The following is a 21093-nucleotide window of genomic DNA, read 5'->3' as shown; positions in this document are numbered from 1 at the left end:
TTGGAAACTCAGTCTTTCCAATCTGTTCAGGTAAGGAAGCTAGGTCCCCACTTCAAGAGAGATGCTCCAAGAGAGGAGATTTCTTGCTCAAAAGAAGGCAGTCTTGCAAGGCTGGATCTTGCAGGATTGATGCTGAGGGAGAGTGTCCCTTCCCTCTGGCCCATCCAACACAGCCTTCCTGCAGTTTCCCCCAGAGCAGGACGAGCTGTCTGTGACCATCAGCAGCAGGCACAGTCCAGGCAGCTCTCTCCCAAGACACCAGCTGCTGCTCTGAAAGCTCTCTGATCCCTGCAACAACTGTGTTTAGTGCTAATGAAGGATCTCAGAATGCACAGAGCAAAGGTCAACTTGATATTTGCCATCTAGGTCTTCATATACCTGTATTTTACCTTTTCTTAGGTAGAAAATTGGGTGGGTTTATTTCTGTACCATTAAAAAATCTGCAAGGTTTGACTGAATGAAATTGGGTCATCTATTCTCTGTGAAGCCAAGCCTTTTGTAGGACACCTATGCATCCACTGGTATACAAGCCCAAATTAAACTCTGTTTGAAGATTCTTCCTAAACATCTCTTAAGATTCATTTGGAAAAAAGAAGCACTCAGGCTGTAGCTGAAGTACAGGGCAAATACTAGATGCAAGAACTCAGTTAGCAGTCAAAAAATTCTGCCTTTTGCTTCTCTGTAGTTTGACTTAGCGAATTGGGCCTTAGTGATAGGGTGATAGTGGCTGAGTCTGAGGCCACTCAGGCTGACATTCAGTTGGTGGCAAATTCTGCTTGTAAATTTCCACTTTGTATCTTGACTTTGTGTTCAGATCAGATTTTTTTCCCCTCAGTTTGGCAATACATGCCAAGAAAATCAGGAAAGTCTTGATTGTTCCTCTTTTAACATCTCACTCTCCCTTACTTCTGAGAATTACCTGGGTGATTCAGAGACAACAGTGATGAGTCGTGAGGGCAATATGTTAAGATCAGCTTTCAGACAACAGTTTCCCATAATTAATATGAGTGGCAAATACTTCACTTAAATTTTACCTTGAATAGACTGTTCTGTGATTTGTCTGGTGAGTCATAGATACAATCTGATTTATGTATATTTCATCTTTTTCAGTCCATTACTAGCAAAAGGATTTCCACAATGACAGCTTGGATAAAATGATTTCTGCTGATGAAATTAATACAAAGTCAGGCTCACTTAGACATTGTCTTTTTGTGACTATCTCTTTTAAATACTGAATTCTACCTCTACTTGACCTCATCCTCCAAGGATCACTCGTTCTGCTCATTGTTAAGGTGTTTGGAAAGGAAAATAGAATGTAAACAAAAAATATTTCTTAATCTTGGATGAACTGTTGCTGGTTTATATCACATCATGATAGATCTAGGTCACAACAAAAACACAAACCATCTGTTTGTAGAATATTTGGCTAGTTATTCTACTGCCTTGAGACAGTTCAAGCTTTCAGTGTAGCCATACACTCACCTATGGAAAGCAGTGGTTGTAGTCCTGTAACCATTAGAGATGGATCAATATTTAAATGCCAGCCTATCTGATTGAAAACCCCAGTGGTGATAATTAGTAAACTGGGCCTGAGTCTCTATGTTTGGATAGCGTATCATGTCACTTCCAGGCTTTCTGCAGTTGTGAGCAGGCAAGGGGCTAGACCAGAGCACTCTGTAGCATGCAGTGCCCATCTACTAGGCGTTTGAAATGCAGATAAAGATTGAAGAGCTGCATGTGCAGCCAAAATTAAACAGAAGAAAGGGAGAGGGACATATCAAAGTCTTATATCTGTTTTCAGATGGTATATATTCCTGACACCTTTACAATAATCTTCAGGTCATTAAGTAAGAGACCAATGACTAATTAAAAAACCCTGTTATCCCTGGCTACCAGCCAATAGGCGCTGCAATGTTCAAACCATGCTAGAGACACCTGACAGAGACATCACGCCTTTCACTGAGCAGAGGATGAGGATCTCACAATCCCCAAGTACAAGTGATCTGAATTTCTCATTGCTCTTTTCAATTTAGAGAGCACCCTATAAAATCTGCCTGAGTCTATCTCAACCACTGAAGGCGATGATCAAAATACTAATCAGTCACTCAGAGCACTCCTGGCTCAGCACTTCTGCACACAGAACTGGCTTTCATTCATGATGAAACACTTGCTATATGACTTGCTATATTACAAAATGCCATACTGAGGAAAGGTAGTTGTCATTTTGCCGATCGGTGCTGGTGAGACTCTTCAACATCTGGCATGAGATTTATTTTATAAAATATACTCATTTTTATATTTATGCACAATTTCAAAATTTAATTTTATAAAATAAATAAATTTCTTTTTAAAGAAGTTGAGCTGGTGCCTGCCCAGATGCAGATCAGTTCCAAAGCTTGTCTCTGGTGACAGTGACTGCGATCTGTGCTCTATATCCTGTAATAACCTGGTTAATAACTGTGATTGAATCTGAAGCTCTAAGAGCAGCACTTATCGCAGCTTCCTTGGACTTCACCTGGGACAGAAGAAAACTTGATTTAATATCTTGCTCATCACTTGGCTGAGTGCTGTGCAAGCAAGCCAGCATTGCTAATGGGCAAGCAGAGATTATAATGTGTGATGTGACAGACATCTATCTGGGAACTCACAGTGCTACTCACTGAGCAATGTATTGTTGGAGTAGAGTCATATCTTGGCTAACAACTTCAGCTGCTGCGGTTGTAGTAAAGAGTCAGGCAAGTGCAGACATGGAAAAATGAGCACACAAGGGAAAAATGGCAGGAGCAACAGCCAATGAGGGAAAAAATATTTTAACTGTGACCAAGACTTTCTTTTTCTGTTATGTGGTGGCTTCGAGGAGGGGGAACAGGGTGCTTTAACTGACATTCCAGCTTTTCTTCCTGCATCTCCATTGGTGTGGTTTTGTCTCTCAGGGAAGATGTGCTGTGTCCACAATTCACATGTGTCACCCTTGCCCCCTGCATACTTACAACAGCCCAAGTCAGTCAGTCAGTCACTCAGGATGTGAGCAGTGCTCCAGCCCTGAATCATGAGATGCCGTGTCTACACACATGGAAGGTTTGCTGCCTGTGTTATCTGAACGGAGCTCCAGGGTGAGTCACAGTCTGAACTGCCACCCTGTTTAATTCATGGGATTTACAAAAGTGCCATTTGCAGAGAAAGAAAAAGCTTTGATTTACAGCAGTCTATGTTACTCAAAGGAGAGACTACTGACAGAGACAGACAGGATGTCAAACCCTTACTAGGTTTGTTACTTCTCCCTGAAAGCTAGCAGCAAAGTTTCTATGGCATGGATTAGATCAGTTACTGCCATGGAGAAGTTATTGGAAGGTCTTCACTTCACATTTAACTTGTTGATCTGAAGTAATATATACTTGTCTGACAAGGCAGCAGTAGGAGGAAGAGGGGAGAACTGGTAGCCATGAGTAACTCTCTGGCACTGGTGGCTAGCATGTACCACTTACTCATACAGCCTCTCATGCCTCTCATAACATCCTTCCTTTTCTAGACAGTTCTCCAGCAAGGCTGGAAGGAGCAGAAAAGATAGAAGGCTAATTGATCAGGAGGTTCTCAAAAACTTCAAGAGGAACGAAGAATGATGTAGATAGATGCAGGACAGATTTTTCTAGTCATGCAGTCTTAATATTCATGTATTTTTAAGACTCTCCTCTTGGGTTTCCTTCGTTTTCCTGTAGGACTAGGTTTTATACAAATCTGTAGTTAAATCAGTCTCAACAAAAAGTTGGAGCAATGAGGTGCAGCAATGGGTGAAATATTACACAAGTATGTTATTTCTACCTTTATTTTGTTTGAGTGGTGAAAAAGTAGGTGACTTAAATAAGGGAACGGTATTTCCTTTTGTCCCAAGTAATGGTTAGAAGAAAGCTGCTCTCCCACATCATTCTCTAAAACCGTTTCCACCACAGGTTCAAGCGTCTGGACCTCCATGTCCCATGGGAGATGTGTGGAACCTATACCAAAATAAACTAGCTGGGTTGTTGTCCTCTGAAACAAGGACATGGTCATGATGTAAGGTCATGATGTAAGAGGCTGCATTAGACATTATCCACATGATGTTAATTGTAATATAATCAAAATCTATTGAAAAAAGGCATTTCCTCCCTATGGACTTTTAAAATTCATTACTGACCACTATTAAGAGAGTGATATGTCTAATTCTGTGACTGATGGAGCATATTATTTTGTCTGCTACCTCATATATTTCTGTGGCAAGTAATCATAGCAATTATTTTAGAGAATACTCTGTTGGTTCCTGCTAATAAAAAAGAAAATATCCTTGCAAAATAAGCAGCCTCTTAGCTTTGAAACAATGTTGTTGTGATTTATGTGACAGCTGCCAGGTGTTGTGCTGAAGGAGCTAGACTGCATAAAAATATAAAAACAAAATGCTTGAACTAAAGTTTAAACTATTTAAAAATAACCTGTTGTGCTCCCTTTGTTTCCACTGCCTGGAAGTGTTAAGTGCCAGAAGTGTAACACTTGACATTTGAGGCAGACAAACATAGCCTACAGATTTTGTGATTGCTTTGCAACCAGCTAGCATTTTTTAATCATGCCTGTTCTTGTCAACACTGGGGGTTGTTTCTAAACAAGCCAGCTAAAAATGGGAATTAAATTTGTTTTCTTGCTCATTTTCTGAGGCTACAGAAACCCTAGAAACAAGAAACCTCTATTTTCACTGCTTCTCTCTCCAAGACCCACACTTTCTAACAAATTCACACTCTTGTTCTCCTGTTGGGTCAAAAGGAGGCAGTGAAGGCACTGTGACTCCAAGAGTGTAGATTCATTTTTTCCTCTGGCAGCAAAGGTGATTTAGGAGTTTCTTGCCAAATGGCTCTGCTTCTTATTGCTGCCCAGATGCCACCACTCACAGGGCAATTGTGCTGAGGCAGCTGTTTGTTGAGCTGTGCTGGAATCAAATCATTCAAATGGTCCAGGTTTAAAAATATCTTCCTTCACCTCAAAAAAACCAACAAAAAAATTGATGTCATTCCAGTGACATTCCCATTCTTAGCTCATCCCTGCAAAGAGCTGCAGCAGTGCAAAGGGGAAGTGAACCACGGAAACAATGCAGGAAGAGGTGGATGGGGACCCAAGGTGCAGAACCTGCTTTGGTTAGCATTGTTGCTTCAGAAAACATTCATATAGTTTGCAACCAACCATCTCTCCATCTGCATTAAAGTGATTATGAAGACCCTTCACCTTTCCTCCCCACTTCCTAAATTTAAGAGTTAGTGATCTTGTAAAAATAAAAATGCAGTCAAAATTCTCAGTTCCTATCAAGCAGTTTTCTGATATCCTGAAATACTTGGCTGGGATCTCCCTTGTGTATTTACTTAAAAGACAGACCTAATCTAACTTAGGCACACAGAGCATCTCCAGAGTCAGTAGAAAGAAACAGGTACCTCCAGAGGGCAATCCACTTCTTTGAGGATGGGACAAATCATCCTTTGGTTGTGCCTTTCTCTCATCACTCCCATTGAAGGGGATGCATCCAGTTTGCTTGAACGGATATCTCGTTTCTGGGTGACTCAAGTTTGGCAGTATGGATCCCAGTGTCTGTACCTAAAGGCTACAGAGATTCATGGTGGTAGAGCAGAAAACGATGTGTTGACTTCAATATCTAGAAGGCCTAGACTTCATATTTTTCCCCAGCATAAATAGGATAACTGTTGGGACCTAATAAATGAAAATATTATGACAAAGCCATCCCACTCACCTCTTTCCTCCTTTCCACACTCTTTTACAAGAACCTTATACAGATTTAAGTAGACCCCTGTTTAAGGAAGCAAATACTGACAGATGCTGAATAACTACAACTTTGAAACTATTCATCAGGCTCAACTCTGAGATCCTTATACTGTTTATTCATACAAATTCTAGTATGCCAGATGCTGAGGAGTGCTGAATGGCTGCTCAGTGGGAATTGTGGTTGCTCAGCACCTCCAAAGAACTGGCATGTAAACTCCAGCCTGGACTTCGCTTTTATGGGAAAAACAAAACCAACCATCAGTCATGCATGTTGCACTTCCCTCCCCACTTCATGAGCTGGCCTGGTGAAAATTCCTAGTGCTTATTGAAAGCATCATCTGATGTCACTCGACACCACAGGGGAGAATATAAATCAAAGTGTAAGTATTCAGCACTCTCTCAGCATTGGCCTAATGTGATTAATGTAATCTGAGGTAAACACTTTAGTTATTCCTTATTACTGTTAGGGACCCAAATCAAGGGTTGGGACTTGTTAATCTAGGTAATGTGAAAAACAAGCCCTACCCATAAGATCTCCAAGGCTAAGATAAAGCTCAGGTAGAAGCTTGACAAAAGTTACTTAATAGCAATGGACAGACATGATGAAGTGTTGAATCTGAACTGTCTTAAAGGCATGTGGCAAGGGCTGTGCCATGCTCAGCACAAAGCTTTCCTCTCTCAGCAGAGTAGAGTTGTGCTAACAGGGAGAGTAAGGTAGTCTGGGATGAGATTCCAAGGAACTAGAGAGCAGTCAGATGCCTGAATCCCAGTGACACTGAGTAGACCTGCTTCTGCATTCTGCCTTTCAGAATCACATCCTGGTTCCAAAAAAAGTTGTTTTCTGTAAAATCTACAGTTGAAACCTTTGTCTCAGACAATCCCCAGCACACTGTATAACTCTGAATTGTGCAGGCTGCTGGTGGAAGGGGGAAACAGACTTAATAACATGGACGGAGTTGCTTCTGGCACCTTTTGGTGGTTTCTTGTCTTACATGAAGAGAGTGTACCTCAGTCACTGGGCGACTCAGAGCACAAACTCTGAAGTGTCACAGGTCTAAAAGCCACGGAATGTCCATATTATCAGTTTTGTGCTTGCTTCTCTCCTGGCTGGGTGTGATGGAAAACAATAGCTCTTGGAAAGGCACATGGAGGTATTGCAGACCAACAGCCTGCTGAGTCCAGAGAGCTGCAGGGAGCAAATGCTTCATCCAGCCAAACCCAGTGGGAATCTGTTGGAGCTCCAACATTGTTTTGCTGACACAGGAAGATGTCATCACAGCAAAATATGAAGGAGTTAACACATTATGAAATACAGTTTTGGCAGTGATGCAGACAAAGATTGTTTTGTTTGAAATGCAGTACCAGCAGTGTTGGTTAACAAGGTAATGCAGTCACCTTGCCAGTCTAAGTCATTACATTGTGCCTTTTTTTTCTAACATGTTAGGTCCAAATCCTATGAAACAAGCTGCATAATTTTAAGCCCATAGGTAGCACTTTGCTTCAAAGTTAATCTTGATTTAATGTAAATTTCTATATAGTAGCTGGTTAGAATAGCAAGTGGAAGTGCTAAAGGAAGCCTGTATTGCACAGGAGGAGAAATGACAAGGTATCAGTGTGGGTTTAAGTAAAAAAAAAAGGAATAAAAATGCAGGAATTTTATTTTAAACTTCTTGCCAGTCCTATCCATTTACAGAGTGAGAAGTGAGGAGGGCTGTCCCATACCTGCTTACACACATTGCTGAGGGCTCGGTGCACGAAATTGCACAACCAGTTTCAAAATTACTCTTGGCTGGTGCAGGCACTCTGACTGCCCTTCCAAAAATAAAGGCAAAATTTTCAGCATCACAGAAGACTCATAAACCACCTACGCTCCTACATCTACCAAGATCAAGAGAGCCCTGAATCCCATATAACTCAGAAAGTCTAGCCATGTATTTACTGCTGAAACCTGACTTTTATAACCAGGTTAAAAGGTTTGCAATCAGCACTTCGCAGATGTGACATGAAGATCTTCTATATTCGGGACTCAATTAGCTACCTGCCTTTCAGCTGAAGATCTAGTCCCCTGGGCCAAATTCTTTACCATACTTTTGCATAAGTCTGGGAAACAACCCTTCTTATTGACATTGCTGAAAATGAACTTCCACACTCAAGCAGGCAGCTATTTCTCCCACATTTTTCACCATGCTTGTGCTCTCATTAAAGTACGTTATAAAGTTAGCAAGCAAAAACTATATTCTTCTGCAAGATCCTTGCCCAAAAATATCCTTTGAGTCCTGTATATTGTAGTGAGTAGCAATGAGTGCCATGTTTTGAAAATATGAATCTTTGTCAAAGATTAGCCCACATTTCAAATATTAAAGCAGTTTCTCAGATAATGTTTCATAAATAGGGCTATTCCAGTTTAGGATCTGGGTCTAAAAATGGCACGGTGAACTCTAATTAGATGTGAATAAAGAAATAGGGAGCTACTTTTTTCATGTCTTCATACTGTCTTGTTTGTTGGTGTCATGACAGTTAAATAGGTAGTGACCAGAATGAAGCCCAATAGCCAATTTACACTTAACTAGTGTAAATTAGTTCTTACTAATTCTTGTGGCAAACTTTAATAGTAAGTACTTACAAAAATGCTTAGGAAAATAATCCATCTCATGCTTCAGTTCCTCATAAGCATCCCTGCTTCCATGTTTTTTGCTGGATATGTCTGTTAGCATCACTGTTTTGGTAACTTTCTGTTTTAGGACAATTTCAGGACATATCAAAATTCAGAGGATACTATTTTGTCATTTTCCCTCTATTGAGTAGTATGTTTACATCAAATAGTTCACCTGAGATAGTGATCGTGCTGCAGTTCCCAAAGTAAGGTGAAACTCTGCACAAAGAAGGCTGGCAGTATAGCTGTTTTAATTTTAAGAATGTACAATTATGTATGTGCATATCTAGGAATTTGAGGGAAAAAATCCTGTATATTGCAAGTTAGACTACGGTTTTAATGATGAAGACATAAGGCATTCCTTAGCTAACAAATCACCAATTTTTATGTATTTTATTTTTAATAGGATTTCTGATACTATCACAAAGATGTCTTCATTCTCTGCCAAAGGGATCTGAAAACACTGGAACTAGTAAAATATTTCCACCTATTACACTGGTCTGTTAAATATTCAACTAATTTTAGAAATTCCTTTAATTAGCAACTAGAGTATATCAAGTCCAGATTCATTTTTCTATTGTACGTGTAGGATACCTATGCAAACAAAAACAGGAAATAAACAAAAGCTTTTATCTCTGTATTATTTATTTTCTGTTCTTGATCTGAGTGAAACTGAAGTGAAATAAATATTAAAATTCTTTAAAGGAAAAAAAAACCAGAAAACACATCCAAGGCAGATTTCATAACAGCAGAACAAGAATCATTTTGAGTGGCAATGCACTGGCAATAACTTTTGGCTTTGGTTCACATCAATCTGGAGGCCCAGCTACACAAGCCAAGCTGGCTCAGAATCTCTTCTGAACAGGCATTAACCACCTTCAGTGCAATAATATTCCAGAGGTCCTAATCGGGACAGCCCTTTGCACAGATGTAACATACTCACCTGGCACAATCCTCCCTCTGCCAGTGGTCATGGCAAAAGTCCCTCTGACTTCTCTGGTGTTCGAAGTCTGGCTGGCCTCCCCAGATTTCCATGCTCCCTGCCTTTTCCCCTCTTTCCCACTTCATTCTGTTTTCCTGCATGTTGTGAAATCTTAAGGATTTTAGTGCAATTCATATTTTCCTCTTCCCTTTGTCAACCTTTTCTTCCTTTGCAGACTGGTTCTGAACCATACGCTCAAGGACGAGTGGAGGAAGCGCCTGTGAGCAGTGAGAGGGGTGACGAGCCGGCTCGTCATGTTTTCTCCTTCTCCTGGTTGAACTCACTGAATGAATGATGACTCACTCTGGCTGGCTTCTGGTGTGCTTCTCCTGGGAGGGACCCTGAGCACAGGCAGCCTGGCTGCAGTCAGCAAAGAAGCTGGCCTGGAAAGGGGCATCCGAGCAGGTTTTATTCCCAGGAACTCAGTTGGCCTCCACATCATACCCTGGAGATGATAGATCTGAGAGGGATGGGAGCATGGGGACAAATTACTATACTATATTGTAGTCAAAGTGTTTTCCAATAATTTTTTACTTGCAAGGGGAAAGTAGCATCACTACAGCTTTATGCTGAGCACTGCTAGTGTGTTTTGTTACTCACCTTTTGGCGCATCCCCTCATAGGATCAGTGTTGTTAGCTAAAATGCTGGTCTGATATTCACTAATAGCACCCTTTGCCAAACCAATGTTTCTTCTCAATATCCTCCTGTATCTCCACTTGTTGGTGCTGGGGACTTCAGTGACACTATCACATCCTTGGCAGCCCCAAATCAGGGTTGTGTCTGACAGTACTGGTGCCTCCACAGCTGCGGAACATGGGAGGAAAGAAGGAAGCTGCCATTTCTGCCTTTGGACTCGCTCTTCCTGCTAAGCCACAGCAGATGACACTCACATAAACACTTTGTTTGTAAGGAAGATTCCCAGTGGCAGGAATGAGGAAGATGAATGCACCAAAAGCACTGGCCAAGACCCCAGGCATGGATGCAGGACACAGCTCTGAATATGTGGGGCAAATGCTGTAGTGCTGCCCAGCCTGTCCAGCCATAATCTGTGTCTATGTCTTCTCAGTCATCAGTGTGTGTAGAAAAGGGGGCATGTCCTTACACGAAATCAGAATGCAGTGAGGTGGTCACAGGTACTCAGTCAAGGTTTAATTTGAAGTCCCAATGATGTGCTGTAGAAAAGGCAGATGCTGACTGTCCTGTTCCATGTGCCTTGCAGATATTTATCCATCTAATGAAATCAAATTTGTGTCTTAAAAGAAGTTCTAGAAGCTCTATTTAAGGTGGCATTCTGCAATTTTTGTCACTGGGAGCAGGGTGTCAACACTCAGTAGTGTTTAAGAGAGATTGGAAGGCTGCCGGGAGTGCTTGGTGCCATAGGGGACCAGGTGTCAAGCTCTGCACTAGGATTACATGTGGATCTTTCCCAGATCCCTGAGCCAGGCCCTCAATACAGTTTTGTCAGGTGACTGTGTGAGGCCATAGGGCTGCGCTGTGTCCCAGCAGGACTGGTGAGCTGACAGTGCAGACCAGTTAGCAGGCTGTGTGGGGTTAGCCTCCGTCCTGGACATCTGCTGCTATTGGCCTGAGTGACATCAGCCCTCGCTGGTATCTGTTTTCCCCGGAGAACGCTCCTGAGAGAGTTTGTCGAGCTGCACAGGCGAGCTCCACGTAAAGATTTGGAACTCTCACAGCCCAGAGAGAGCGCCGCCCAGCACCGCCACCACATCGCCTCCGGCTGCTGGAGCAGCTTTTCTCTGGGATTTGGTTCGGGGTGAGGGATTTCCTATATTCTCCCAGTCGTCCTGGGAGATTTCCCCTAGCTCCTCTAGCAGTTTCTCCACACATACTCAGAGCCCCTGGGAAGGAGCCCTCTTGGGCACCTCCGCCGGGACGGGGGAAGCCAAAGCGCGGAGGAACCTACCCTTTTAGGGTACGGGGGGGATGTGCAGAGCCAGAATGAAAACGCAAAAGGGATGCGGGAGCCTCACCACTTTCCCATCGCTGTGTTCTGGCGGGAGGAGGCTGCCCGGCCCCAGCCACAGCGGTAGGAACCAGTGAGCCCCCTCGGGGGGCTACCGAGATGGGATTCGGCAGTGCTGAGAGGCATCGATTTGCCCTCGACACCCCGTTCCCAGGAGTAACCTGTGCCGAGGGCGGCGGCGTGGAGCAGCCCCCGTCGGGGCGCACCTCCGGGAGAGCCGGCGGGGACGGGGGCTTCCCGGAGCGGGGAGGGGAAAAACATCCCCGGGGGCTATATAGGGCTCCCCGGGTGCCCGCGGACGCGAGTGCCCCCCTACGCCCCGGTAAGCGCTGAGGGAGGCGGAGCAACCCTTAGACGTCTAGGCAAGAAAGTCTATCAAGTCGTCTTTACTTTGCAGCTTTTATTAAAAATATAAATATTAAACATTCTCTTACACAACCAAATCGACCGAGCGCTGAAAAGATGTTTTATTGTGAAAACGTTTACAGGAAAAAGAGTGAATTGAAAGTAGCTTACAGAGATTCCCCCTCCCACCTCCCTGCCCCTAGCAGAAAAGTTTTCTGTCTTCTTGGCACCATTTCTTCCAATGCTCACACATCCCTACGTAGCGATGGCACTAGAATAACTGGGAAATGGAGAAATAAATAAAGGTAGGGGAGGTTACGAACGACACTCGAGTTTCTGCACTTGGTACACGGTTGTGCATGCTAGTCAAGGGACAGAGGCTGTTCGGAGCACACCCTTCTAGGTTTAAAGCTATATAAAAATAAAGAGATGACATCAGAGCAGCACTATGGTACATCGGACGGTGTAATTATTCTTGTGCTAACTGCGGAATCTCTTTGGCAAGGTGGGGCGGGGCCGTTTCACTTCCCGATTATCTCCATCAGTTTCCTGTTGCTGTGAGCTTGCTGGGCTAGCTGCTCGGCTCGGGCCATCTCCAAGACTTCTCGCAGGAGGTGGAAAGTCAGATCCAGAGAAATAGGGGGCTCCTCGGATCGCTTTTCCCTCTCCACGGCCTCACCCTCGGCTTCGCCGTTCTCGGGGCTCCCCGGCGAGCGCTTGGGCAGCTGCTGCAGCTGTTGCACCGCCGCCCGGAAAAAGTTGCTGGCGGAGGCTTCGGGCTGTAGGTGGCTGGTGCTGCTGGAGGAGGCGGAGAAAGAGCCAAGGGGTCTCTTGTGGAGGTTGCCCAGGCGCAGGAAATACTCTTCTCCCATGCGGAGCAGGACAGGCAGAGTTTGCTGCTGCTGCTGTTGCTGCTGCTGCTGTTGCTGGAAGAAATCTGGCTGGTGCAGAGCCCCGGGGGCGGCTGCCGGACTCTTGCTGAGAGCTCTGCACTCCTGGCAGGGCAGGAGGGCGACCAGCAGAATTCCCGTGGAGACCAGCAGCGGGATCTTCATGGTCGGGGCCCAAATCTGCGGAGGCAGACGAGGAACGGGGGTTGGGTTACACAGCCGAGCCGCAGCAGCGGCGGGAGGGCAGCGCGGGGACGGGGACGGGACACCCCCGCCGCCGCTGTCCCGGTGCTGAAACGCGCCGCTCCGCGCCCCTCCGCGCCCCGCACACCGCACACAGCACACCGCACACCGCCGCCCGACCGCGCTCATCCCGGTCCGTCCGCCCGCGCCGTCGAGGCGGCTGCTCCTCGCAGAACAGCCCCGCGGGGCAGCTCCGGACAGATCCCGGGGACTAAGCTGGGCTGAACCCCTGCAGAGAGTCCCCGCGTGTGCGCGGACCCGCACCCCTTCACCCACTCCGGGCGAGGGGGAGCGTGGAGCGTCTGCGGAGGGGCAGCTCTCCCCAAGAGCTGCGGGGTGCTAGCGTCCGCGTCCCCGAGTCTCCCCGCACCATGGCCGGCCGGGGCAGCTACCCGCGTTCTGCGGGACTCCGCACTTAGCCCCGCTCAGCGCAGGGCAGCGCATCCCTCTCCGCGCCAGGCGCGGCCCCGCACCTACCTGGGGCGGCGGTGGCGGCGGCAGGGCAGGGCAGGGCAAGTGGTGGGACTTTGCAGTGCCCGGCGTCCCTTCCTCTCGCTCTCCCTCGGAGTCGGCTCCTGGCGAACTTTGGATCAGATTTGGTCCTAATCAGAGCCGGGGCGCGGGATTTTTATAGCTTAGACCCTCTCCTGAAATCACGCAGAACTTGCCTAATAAGCTGACGCTCTCCTGACAGCCCGATTGCGTGCCCCGATCTACTGCTGAATAAATCATGGGGGCCCGTCGGAGCGGCGATGGGCAGAGTTTCGCTATCGCAACCCCAAATCTCACGTCCAATTATATCAACAGATATTTATCGCCTCTGCAGTGACGTCAGCCGGGCCGGGGGCCGGAGAGCAGGATGCCCCCCCCACCCCATTGACAAAAATACTTGAATGAGATTTCCTAGCGAGCGCGTACTATGAGAGGTCACTCCGGGGAAACTTTCCACTCACGGGCCAGCCCTGCGGGGCCGGGGCTGCTATCCCGGGTGGACTCTCTCCCCTATCCCCGGTCCTACCCGGCCCCCGCCGCCTCCGATCCCCCCCGCACGGGGCGACTGTGGCGGGTCAGCACAGGAGGCTCCGAGAGGCGCGCGTTTTGCGGGAATCCCGCTTTGCTCCTCTCCCCGGGCAGGCCGATGCAGCGCTTGCCCTGCAGAGCGGGCAGAGGCGCAGCCGAGCCCGCAGGGAAGAGGCAGAGCAGACGCCGGTGCCGGCGCCGGTGCCGAGAGGGACCCACGGCATCGCTGGCACCGGGGCTGCCCGGGGACCCGCCAGCGGTAGAGGGGGCGGAAAGCCCCCGGGGGTGGCGGAGACGGCCGGGGCCGCCGCCGCCGGAGCAGCCGGCAGCATCTGCCGGGGAAGGGAGCGCAGCCCGGGCCGCGCTCCGCTCGCTCCTCCTCCCCTGCCACCGCCCGCGCCGCAGCCTGCTCGTCCCGGCCCTGGCTCCGCGCTGCCGGCTCGCGCTCCCCCGGTCTGGCCCGTACTCCTCTCCATTGTCTTCCCACTTCTTGTGTGGAGGTAACAACTGCTCTTTTCCCCACTCCTCGACTCCACTAGCTGATCTTTCCCACCTCTTCAACCCCATGGCCATATACCTCGCTGTTTGCCCTCCTCAGCTAAGACACCCTCCCTCTGGGGTATCCTAATTTCACGTGGAGCTCTCTTTGAAGTGCTCTCCCATGTCCATTAGGCTCCAGACCATATTACACCAACCTCTTCAGCTGGATTTCATGCCCTCTGATCTCTTCAGGAAGTAGTGCTGCCTATAGAAATGACTTCTGCCCAACACCCCTTCTGTGTGTAATGTGTGTTCTTCCATTTTTGTATCCCATCATCCTTGCCAATGCATCTCAGCCGTGCTTCTTCACTGCCTCAGTTGCAACACCAATCATGTCCTCCCCTTTAAATTGGAAAATTTTACAGAAAACCTACTGGTTTTGTCTTGCCTAGCCTGTAAATGCCTGGGGTCACGCACTTGCCTGTCTCCCATTATAGTGAGGTGTTGCGACAGAACAGGTGGTCATACGCTATCAATGCTAAATAAGTGATAAATCTGCAATCCATTTCCTTAATAAAATAACAAAGTTCAAACAACTTAATGCATGAGGTTGGCCGCAGCCCAATTCTGAGCATCTCCTTAGGCATGTAATACACTTCAATTTTAGTCATACCTACCTCCAGCCTCAGATGTTTTTGGTAAAGTGCCAAAGAATCAGATCTTGTGCATCATGAAGAAACAAATGGAAAAACAAGTAGTAATACCAGAGATTTAGCTCTTCATTACCTCTGTTAGCTCAGGCATTCATGAACTGAAACGCGTATTACAGAACATAATACATTGTGTAGCTAGTCACAGCAGAAGCTATTTGTATGCTTTTAAAGCGTGTCAGCACGGCTTTCAGTGAGAACAAGAGGTTCAAAGAAACAGGAGCTAAGTTCAATCAGTTGATGGAAAATGTAAGAGGTACTTATTAAACTCAAACCCTTCAGATGTGCTCTGGGGTGGGTATTATCACCGTGTCTCCATTTTTAGGTTAATATACCCTTTAAAACACAAAACCTCTTAAAATAATGTGATCATAGATGTAAAGAGGGAAGAATTCTGATCTGAATATATTTTTTTAATGTTGTGGATAAAATCTGGATAATACAGAGCTGCATCCCTCCAAAAGATTGATACCAATGAGAACTAGCTCAGGTTATGTTTCATTCTTAATCAATTTCAATATTATTTAGGTCCCTTTAGGCAAATTTTTTTGGCCTGTTTTATCCCTTAAAGAAATCCAGGTATACCAAAAGCAACATAGGAGCGGGCTAGGATTCTCAAATTTTCACAAGAGCTGTACAACTCGCCAGTTTCTTCTCCGCTTTTTACTGACCCCTGACATCTACAGTGTCTCGTGCAAGCTTGTTTCTAATCCTATATGGTCTTATTACTCCACTTCCCTCATAGATCCTGAGTGATGTGTGAAAGGGTTTGCAACAATTTAAATGCAGGGAAGACTGTGAGACATTTGGATACCTTGATAATGAGGAATATAAAATATCACAGATACAAAAACCAAAAAGTACTTCCCTCAGCACTTCAAATGCAGAACTGACTACCTAGGAGTACAGAATTCCATTCTCCAGAGTCACTAGTTTCTAAGTGAAATCTCACTACTGAAGGAGATTACAACAGAAGAAATCATGAGTTCTCACCAGAGAAGTGAAAAAGAAAGACAAGGAGGATATCAGGTACATCTGGATTAGAGTTTTATGTTTAATGATGTAATTTGAGATTAGCATACCCTTCATAAGAAAAGTATTCATATTTGACTCATTCCACAAGCATCAGAAACAAACAGAATTTTTACAGTGAATCATAAAATAACATTGTCTAGAAATAAAAAGCACTAACAAGGCCCATTTCCTCTCCACCGACTTGGGTTGAGTGCATCTGCCCTTTAGCCTTAGTGATCTCAAACTCAAGCACCTACTGAAAAGCAATTATAGCTAGTCTGAGGTAGCTAAGGAAAAGCAAAAGCATGCCCAGAGCATGATACATCCCATTGCAATATAGTACTTTCAGGTTTCTGGAGAAGCTCACCTCATTCTCTGGCCTATAAAGGGAGTGCAGACAACTACCTTAGCTAGTCACTGAATTTTTAGATAGCTAATGTGAGGTGTGAAGAATCCCTTCCTCACTGACTGACCATAGCAGAGAGATCACACAGTTCTAAATATAGTAATACAGGGGGAATGATGTTAAACTGAGGGCATGGCTCTTACCCCATGTATTTTTGAAGATGTTCAACTACAAACATGGAAGGACATACACTCCATGTAGATCAGCTTTCTACCACAGTGCAATGTTTCATTACCCCTCCAGCCTTTGTCAGAAGGTAGTAAGGATTTTTCTTATTGTTGCATTCAGCAAACATTTCCACATCATCACACGGAACCCCTTCATGTGATCACCACCCTTCTTCATCCCTGTGATCAGCTCTCTAACATGCACTCTTACAATCTGCCATTATTTCAGGTAAACTCAGTTCATCTCACCCACTCTGAGGTGCCAGTAATCATACACTGACAAGTGTATGTATCACATTTCCATTTCACCTTTTGGTAGTCCTGATACAAAGAAAACTAAATCTGATTGTCATAAATATTATGGATTCTAGGACTGGGAGGAGAGAAAAGAAAGAAAAGAAAAGAAAAGAAAAGAAAAGAAAAGAAAAGAAAAGAAAAGAAAAGAAAAGAAAAGAAAAGAAAAGAAAAGAAAAGAAAAGAAAAGAAAAGAAAAGAAAAGAAAAGAAAAGAAAAGAAAAGAAAAGAAAAGAAAAGAAAAGAAAAGAAAAGAAAAGAAAAGAAAAGAAAAGAAAAGAAAAGAAAAGAAAAGAAAAGAAAGAAAAGAAAAGAAAAGAAAAGAAAAGAAAAGAAAAGAAAAGAAAAGAAAAGAAAAGAAAAGAAAAGAAAAGAAAAGAAAAGAGAAGAGAAGAGAAGAGAAGAGAAGAGAAGAGAAGAGAAGAGAAGAGAAGAGAAGAGAAGAGAAGAGAAAAGAAAAGAAAAGAAAAGAAAAGAAAAGAAAAGAAAAGAAAAGAAAAGAAAAGAAAAGAAAAGAAAAGAAAAGAAAAGAAAAGAAAGAAAAGAAAAGAAAAGAAAAGAAAAGAAAAGAAAAGAAAAGAAAAGAAAAGAAAAGAAAAGAAAAGAAAAGAAAAGAAAAGAAAAGAAAAGAAAAGAAAAGAAATAAAAGAAAAGAAAAGAAAAGAAAAGAGAAAAGAGAAAAGAAATATTCAGGGTATCTTACTATGCCTGAAGGTAATGTCATTTGCTTATTATTCCTCAGAAGACTAAGTTTGCTAGAATAATCATAGGGAATCTCACTTAAAGTGAGTTATAAAAATCAATAAAAATAAATCAATTAAATACAAGGGAGTATGTTGTAGGTCGGGATGAAGAACGAAACTGATAAGGAGCTGAGCTATCTGCCCTTTCTTCTGACCCCAGATGTCTTCAAAATTCTCTCATTCACTTTTAATTTCTCTTTCTATTTTTCAATCACCTCCCTCCAGGAAGGAAGTCACATGCTCCTGTCACAAGGACTTTCTGTGGTATGCTCACCCTTACAGCAGAGCTCCACCTATAACTTGTGACAAGTTTTCCTATAGTTTTGTGAAAGAGAGGAAAGCATCTTAATTTCCCAAACTTAGCAGTGGGGCAAAACAGCATGAGAGAGTGAAGAGATTTATCCAATATCCCTCCAGGATTTGTGCACGAAGCAGGAGTGAATCTTGCAATATCTGAGATCAAGTTCATTAGCTCAACTAGAGGACTATTTTCACTCATGACTCAATACTCATACTCTTGATCCCAGACGGCTGCCCACAAGACATAATTTTATGGGCTTGGGGGTCCCAGCAGAAGGATAAATTCCTCAGGAATATCCTCGTGGTTCCACCATGTCTGGGAAGAACACAGCCGTTCCCAGCGCCTCACACACGTGTGGATTTGCAGGGACAGTTTTCCTCCCAAAGCCTGACCTCCAGCTGAGCAGGGGCCAGAGTGTGCTGCTCAGGAATCTCAGGCATGGATCTGCTGGCCCAGCCACAGCTTTCCCTTTGCCCAAAGACCTTCATGCCCAGGGGGATATTCCCAACAACACATGTAACACGGAGTGGAGCTGTGCCCACGCCGTCTTGGACATTACCAAAAAGCCCTTAGGGAGGCCTCACAGCATCACTCTCTTCTTCTGAGCAGGGAAGGGAAGTTGCAGACGGAGGCTGAGAGAAGCATGCTGGCGGCAAGGGCTGCGCCTCTCTCCTCCTGACAGCCCTCATCCAGGGAGGCAACAGCTGACCTTTATATTTACCTCACAAGACTTGTCAGTTGCTATTCTTACTCTTGAATAAGGGCTCGAGAAGGCTGCACAGGCACGTGTGTGAGCCCTCTATGCTGTTAATGATAATGTTGCAGGAACTAATCTCACAGTTATTGGTAGCAACAAGGAAATCCATCAAACGAGCACTCCCTGGGAGTGCCGAGCAATTGGTATTCCTGTTGTCTTGGTATCTGGGTACATTTGGCCATGAAAGAAATGTTGATGGTTAGCTGAGCGCGCAATCTGTTTGTCTGTCTTTGGCTCAGACTGGGGCAAGGACAAGGATTAGTGTTTGCATCTTGCACACATCTGGAACAACCCACTGAAAAAGCCAGGTTCACCCTAGTTCACAGCAGCAGAGACAAGGACACACACAGCCAGTATGGAAAGCAGAGTCTGGGCTCCAGTGAGTAAAATGGGGGATGCTGAACCAAGGCAGGGCAAGTGCCAGGCACACAAGCCAAGCCTCTGGCCAAGGGGAGACGAGGGTGGACCTTCAGAGAAGGGCAGGTGAGAATACCACAGTGCTTCTCTCCAGACATATCTCTGTCCTGGGAGGTTAAATCCCAGCACCGTCCCTTTACCTGGCACTGGGAGAGGGGCACAGAGAGGAATCCCACAATGCTGTAACTGAATTGCAGATGACTGTTGACAGGCTTACTCCAGGGAGTCTGTGAGGAACTGTCCACAAAAGGCCAGGAGCACACAAGAGCCTGTCTGCCCAGCTAGCATGTCTAGCTGGGAAAGACCACTAGGCCAGGGATGGCTTCAGCCCTCAAACACACCACTGACACCAGGGACCCTGCCTTGCTCTTATCATGTGCAGCATCAGACCTGCCATCAGCCATTAGTGTCAGCAGTAATGTTAGTTCATTCAGGTTGGAAGCTGCAGCAATGTCACAAGCATGAGGGAACCAGATTGCCAGGCCAATGGATCTGAGCACCACTAGGAAAACCAAGAGAAACATTTGGGCACAACTGGGCTGGTGTGGCATTTTCCAGCACCCAGGCAGAAGAAATTTGAGCAAACTTCTGAATCTATGTTTCTTCAATGGACAACCCGTTGAGAGTGGCTGGAGAAGAAAGTAATGGGATTAACACTGCAATTTGAATTTGCAGGAAGTACAACCCTCACTTGATTGCAAAACATCCACCGTGTATGCTCATTGTGACCCAGGATTTCCTTCATAGTCATTGAATCACAGAATAGTTAGGGTTGGAAGGGACCTTTAAAGGTCACCTAGTCCAACCCCTTTGCAAGGAAGAGGGGCAGCTTCAACTCAGCCAGAGCCCTGTCCAACCCAGCCTTGAATGTTCCCCGGGATGCAGCATCTCTGAGCAACTTGTTCCAGCCTCATCATAAAAAAAATCTTCCTAAATCAACCTTCTTTTAGTTTAAAACCATTACCCTTTGTCGTATCGAAACTTGCCCTGCTAAAAACTTTGTCCCCATCTTTCTCCTAAGTCCCCTTTAGGTACTGGAAGGCTTCTCTAAGGTCTCCCCAGAGCATTCTCTTTACCAGGCTGAACAGCCCCAACACTCTCAGCCGTTTCTCACAGGAGAGGTGTCCCAGCTCTTTGATCATTTCTGTGGCCCTCCTCTGGACTTGTTCCAACATATCCATATCTTTCCTGTGCTGAGGACCCCAGAGCCGGATGCAGTAATTAAGACACATGATATATTCACATATAAGAGCACATACAACATGAGAACAAGACTGAGAAATTAAAACTGAGTAGAGGGGAGAAATGACCAGTGCAATTTAAAGGAGATTTGGTATACTAAGGGCAACTCCTGCTCCTGGAATCTTTTTACAACTTCAACTGTTGTTAAAAATTAAAAAAAGAAAATTTAGCTTTCAAGCTTAAAGGCATCATCAGGCTATACCATCAAGGCTGAGAACCCCCAGATAAACACCAGAAGAACTGAGAATTAAATCTTCTTTAAAAATCTTATGATTCTGAAAATGATCTCAATATCTAGGGGAAAAGGAGATGAGGGCAGAACGATTTTGGAATACTTGAGATGTTGCAACTGCCTTCTCACTCCTTTCAAGTGAGGAAATATGGGAAGAAATACAAACACTCTATCTGTCTTGAATGGCTGGGCAATGAGCTATATATAGAATCTGCTCTGTCCTACTTAAGTTATGACTAATGCTAAACAATTAGAAATTCAGATGTCTGCATATTTGAAGGAGCACACATCTCTAATGCACCGTTTGTTGTTCATTAAAAAATGGAAGAATCAAAGCTCTGAATAGGCTGCACTTAACAGGTGCATGTTGCTGGAAGTGGAGCCCCATGAGACTAATTGCAAGGGATAATCAACAAGAT

At 45.1% G+C, this 21093-nt stretch overlaps 2 protein-coding genes across 3 annotated transcripts in view; one reads left to right on the top strand and one right to left on the bottom strand.

Moving 5' to 3' along the window:
• TRIM55 (tripartite motif containing 55) overlaps positions 1–9735 on the top strand; it is a 33082-nt gene extending 23347 nt beyond the window's left edge. For both annotated transcript variants that reach the window (XM_032696699.1, XM_032696690.1), the window contains one exon: positions 9604–9735. In XM_032696699.1, the coding sequence (XP_032552590.1) occupies positions 9604–9723 (120 nt within the window). In that variant the 3' untranslated portion in view covers positions 9724–9735. The remainder of the gene's footprint in view (positions 1–9603) is intronic.
• Positions 9736–11798: 2063 nt separating this feature from the next.
• On the bottom strand, positions 11799–13678 carry CRH (corticotropin releasing hormone). Its single transcript, XM_032696713.1, has 2 exons — positions 13369–13678; positions 11799–12828 (listed from the first exon to the last, which is right to left on the bottom strand). Exon 2 carries the CDS (start codon positions 12811–12813, stop codon positions 12280–12282), a length of 534 nt encoding a protein of 177 aa, XP_032552604.1. The 5' UTR covers positions 12814–12828; positions 13369–13678; the 3' UTR covers positions 11799–12279.
• Between the last annotated feature and the right edge of the window lie 7415 nt (positions 13679–21093).

The sequence above is a fragment of the Chiroxiphia lanceolata genome, chromosome 1 (assembly GCF_009829145.1).
Source record: "Chiroxiphia lanceolata isolate bChiLan1 chromosome 1, bChiLan1.pri, whole genome shotgun sequence".
Classification (NCBI taxonomy): Eukaryota; Metazoa; Chordata; class Aves; order Passeriformes; family Pipridae; genus Chiroxiphia; species Chiroxiphia lanceolata.
This window is presented reverse-complemented; position numbering and strand designations above follow the sequence as displayed.